This window comes from Parasteatoda tepidariorum, chromosome 10, assembly GCF_982258835.1.
Source record: "Parasteatoda tepidariorum strain Cologne lab strain chromosome 10, Ptep-v5.0, whole genome shotgun sequence".
Taxonomy (NCBI): Eukaryota; Metazoa; Arthropoda; class Arachnida; order Araneae; family Theridiidae; genus Parasteatoda; species Parasteatoda tepidariorum.
The window spans coordinates 23,212,144-23,216,759 of record NC_141764.1 but is presented as its reverse complement, the minus strand read 5'-3'; the positions used below and the strand labels follow the sequence as shown (position 1 = coordinate 23,216,759).

The following is a 4,616-nucleotide window of genomic DNA, read 5'->3' as shown; positions in this document are numbered from 1 at the left end:
AGGTACTGAAATCATAGCGTTAGCAGCAGCATTTGCAAAAAGCTTATGATTTGTTATTTTTCTCAAACACATCTTGTTTCACATTTCTGAAGGCATCTTCGGTCTCAGGGTTACTAGCAACCTCATATCAAAAATGAGACGATGGTTTCATAGCTTCTTATTATATATCAAAATTTATTGTTAAATCTAGGAAAGCTCATACCATCGAAGTAGAGTTGATACTGCCGGTTGTCAAGGAAGTTTAAGAAACTGTTTCACACCAGCCAGCCGCATCCAATGCAATGAAAAAACATCCCATAAGCAACGATTCAGTTCGGGCCGAAGACGTTCAAATTTCTTTATGCAAATTTTTGATATCCATCAAATTTTCCCTTCAAGTTGATGAATCAACCTTGCCAGGTAATGTAGGCTTTACTGTAGGCATAGGTCCGGTTTGTAAAGGTAGGAAACACCCTAGAAGTCCCTCAATGGATTTGTGGGTTTTGAACCCCTTTGTAAATATTGAAACAGCAGAGGTTCAGATTTACGAGGAATTGGTCGAATTTTTAACAAATGAAACTTTAAAATGGTGATCGTCTCACAGAATTTTTGCTAAAAGGTAGCATCAGTCGTCTCTATCCTGGACTGTAGAGAATCGTTAAATTTTTTTTAATTGTCTTCCCTGCCTCCTAGTTTGTCGAGCGGGGATTCAGTGCTGTTATGGATCTTGTCACAAAAAGAAGAAATCGACTTGAAATTGCGCAACGAGGGTATTTGAGTCTTCATCTCACTAAAATTATTAAACCGAGCGTTAAGGAATTACTGTCTGAACCATTAAGTACATTCATCCCACTAACATAGTTGCTTGAATGTTTCGTTGATGTTACTTTTTAGTGTAAAGAATTATTTTGGGTGTTTTTTTAAATATCTAATTAAGAATAAATTATTCTTTCTCCTTTGTTGTATTTTTTTTCATTAAACGTATTTATTTTGATCATAACAAATAGAATGTGATTACCTGCCGTGAGAAAATTATCGAGTTAATTTATTCTTTTTTAAAAAACCAAACAAATTTAAAGAGTAAAAGTATTGCTTAAAAATTTTGTCTCTTATAACTCAACATCGTCCCTCCGTCTCCATGCTCTAGTCTAAGTAACTAAGCGGGGCGTTGAAATGCTTTTTGCTTCTTAAGGGGGAGGCAAAGTTAAAAAGGTTGAGAACCTATGGTTTAATATATTTCTAAACTTATCGGAATATTAAGCACATTTGAATACAATTAATAAAAATGCTTAAACAGTCAACAGAAGTAAAAAAGACCTGATTAATTCTCTACTTTCAGGGATTGATAGAAGTACCCTTCGGTACACTATAGTGGTGATCAAGAAAATGTAATGATATATTTTTATCTAACAAAAATTTTTTTTATTGTATAAGTTTTGCTGTCACTTGAACATTTCTGTTGTACTTTATGGAGCTTCAACTATTGAAAATCAGCATGAATTTTCCGGACTGCAAAATAATTTGAAACGTTTGCTTTTCTTAATTAAAGAAGTGTAAGCCTATTATTTGCTTGTAACGAATTATTTACTTGAATGCTTGAAAACGAACACAAAACCAAGCTTTTATCTTCCTGACCACGTGATTTCTTTCATTCATTCCCACTAAACAGAAAGTATCTGCTTTGTGAATGGCGATCAACGTTAGTCAAGTCAAATTATCATGCTGGTCACTTGACAAAAGCCCTCGAAATGTTACAATTGAATCAGGAGACAGACATGTTTATGATTAAATTGAGCGAAAAGAGGGTCGGAATGAGAGTGTGGTGAGAGTACCCCAGGGTGGTACTTGATTAAAGGGAAGATATTTTTTTTTAAATGTTAATAAATTATTAATGATTTTGTTATTTGAGAAGTTTTAAATATATTTTTATAAGCTAAGCCTTTCGTACTTAATTAATTTACAAATATTTTTGATTTGAATTTAATTAAAATGAAAGATTCAAATCAAAAATATTTGTAATAATTTGAATTAAAATGAATATCTACCGCATATTCCGGTATAGAAGTCGACCTTCCAATATCCCAAATTTTACGTAAATACTCCTGCTATGAATCTGGATATTCGTTGATCATGAAATATCAATGTGCTATACTAATTTCGACAAATAACTCTTTATCAATTTACGCTTTTCTCAAACTATTTTTATATGCAATTAATTTTTTCTTTTTATCTCTTAGCATATTTTTTTACGCATAAAGGCTTTTATTTTTAAAAACAATGCTTCAAATTACGTCCTGATTAAAAAAAAATAGAGTAAGAAAAGTTAAGATAATTTACTTAAGGGTATTTCAAAACTATGACAGAATGAAAACTTTTTAAGACATATTATGGAAGACGTAAAATATATTCTGTCAGATCATCATATATATCAGAACATAATCTGTCAGATCAGAACATATTTCATGCAGAATTCAATAAAGTTAACAGTGTCCTCATGAAAGGGTCCCTCTCTGCAATGGATTCTACTTCCTCCTCACTTGCAAACCTGTTAAAATAGTATCAGAATTAGAAATCTAATGGTGCGGGAATTTATTTTATTCTAAGCTACATACTCGAGAAACATTCTCAGTATTCTCATAGTACATCCTCAATAGTTTCTGTCATCATTTTAAGTGCAGTTCTCAGGAGTAATAAGAAAGGGATGTGCGGTTAAAAGTAACGCCTATTCTTAGCTGTAAAACGAAATCCATGCCATCCGAAATTACCTGCTGCTTCTCTCAGTAGCTCTAATGCGTGGCCGAATTATACGTATCACAGTCAGTGGCGGATCCAGCGTGTGGGGGGGGGGGTCATAGGGTCATGACCCCCCCTCCCAAAATTGAAAAAATTAATAAAAATAATCATTTTTTTAATAGTTTACAAAAGAAATAAAATATTTTAAAAATTATTTAAGGGGGCATATACACCTAGTAGGTCGGAAAAATCGATTTTTTTCCCATCTAATTATGTTCTTCGCTGTTTCAAGAATCATAATCTAAAAGATTAAAACGAAATTCGTCATAGTTTCATTATAAACATTAAAAATGTTGAAACGCGCCGAGCACTCCAAGCGCGCTTCTACTCAAAATCAAGAACGATTAGCCGGCATTATTAGACTCGCATTATTAAACATTCATCGAGAAATTGATTTGGATGTTGAAAAAATCATTGACAGATTTGCCAAAGTTTCTTAAAAAACGCATTACATTTATTATTAAAAGATTTTGAATACTTGAATTATTTATGTATTGTTCTATTGTTCATTATGAAAAAAATAAATGAGAAGACAAGCATTAAAAACCCCAGTTTTTTTTTCTCAAAAAAAAATATTTAAAGAAATTTTTCTTTATATTTACAAACAAATTAATTGTGGAGGGGATCTGAGTCTATGACCGGGATCATGGGTAAGAGCATATTCCATCTCTGCATATTTCTACACATCTATTCCAAGCAATTTTGTTTTCTTGCATAAATTTATTCACAACATTAAAGATATCTTCTCCTGTTGTGTGACCTAATAAAGGCTGACAAAATAAAAAGTCATCGTGAATTTCTTGATTTTTTTCGTATGTAACAAACGCCATAAGATTTGAACAATTCACAATAACAGTTGACTCATCGACTTGTAATGCATAATAACGACTTTGAGAAATATCAGATAATAACATCTGTTTCACATTATTAGACATATCAATAATTCGTCGATGAACTGTATTATTTGAGAGAGAAACGCTATCAAATTCTTGTTTCGCTTTTTCTCCTATGATTATTTCGGCCATTATCTTGGCTGCAGGCTTGATTAAAATTTCACCAATGGTTTCCGCTGCACTACATTTCGCAATTAATAGCGACACACGATAAGAAACTTCTAATATCTTTTTATTCTCACCTCCAGTTAAAGCCCGCATAACTTTTTGAGATTGATTCAAATCCTTAAGTTTATTTTTAAAAATATCTATCGATTTATCTTTGTAAATATTATGGTTTGTTTCAAAATGGCACTTTAAGTTGGATGGTTTCATGCTTTTGTTTGTGAGTTTTTCAAGACAAATGACGCAAAGTGGAATAGGTTCATTTTCATCTCCAGTCAATGAGAATCCACACTGAAGATATTCTTTGTCATACTTGCGAGTTTTCTTCACTTTCTTTTCCACAGGTTCTTTCAGTTGATTGCTACTATCATCATTACGTGTTGTAGATATGAACCAGCGATCCATTTTCTGTGTCAGGTATGAAAGTTATATTTTATAAAAATTATCAAAATAAGTAGAATTTATTACTTTAGGAGGCTTCGCCCCCTGCTCGCTGGCGCTCGCCAATCCCCGGAACTGCTTTCGCAGTTCATTTCGTATTGCTTCGCAATCCGATGCTCGCTTTGCTCGCGCATTGGATACGTTCTTAACGTCTAGCTTTTGTATACTTTTTTGAACACTGAAGTTCCGAAAACTTTAACTGTAGAAAATTATGAACCTGTGCATTTCAATATTAATTTGAAATTGCAAACAGTTCACATATTTTTCTTAATCACACTATTCTAAATTTCAGTTGTTGAGAAAAGTAACTTTTGTTTTAAAGTCTTTCTCACCAGAGGGCTAAAA

The 4,616-nt window shown here is 32.6% G+C and overlaps 1 protein-coding gene across 1 annotated transcript; it reads right to left on the bottom strand.

The window, feature by feature from the left end:
* Window positions 1-3,416: 3,416 nt before the first annotated feature.
* LOC147802445 (zinc finger BED domain-containing protein 5-like) lies at window positions 3,417-4,235 on the bottom strand. Its single transcript, XM_087152695.1, has one exon. The coding sequence runs from the start codon at window positions 4,233-4,235 to the stop codon at window positions 3,417-3,419; it is 819 nt and encodes a 272-aa protein (XP_087008821.1).
* Window positions 4,236-4,616: the final 381 nt, after the last annotated feature.

Excerpts from the sequence above, each read along its gene's own strand:
- LOC147802445 (XM_087152695.1), bottom strand. The coding sequence starts at position 4,235 with ATGGATCGCTGGTTCATATCTACAACACGTAATGATGATAGTAGCAAT.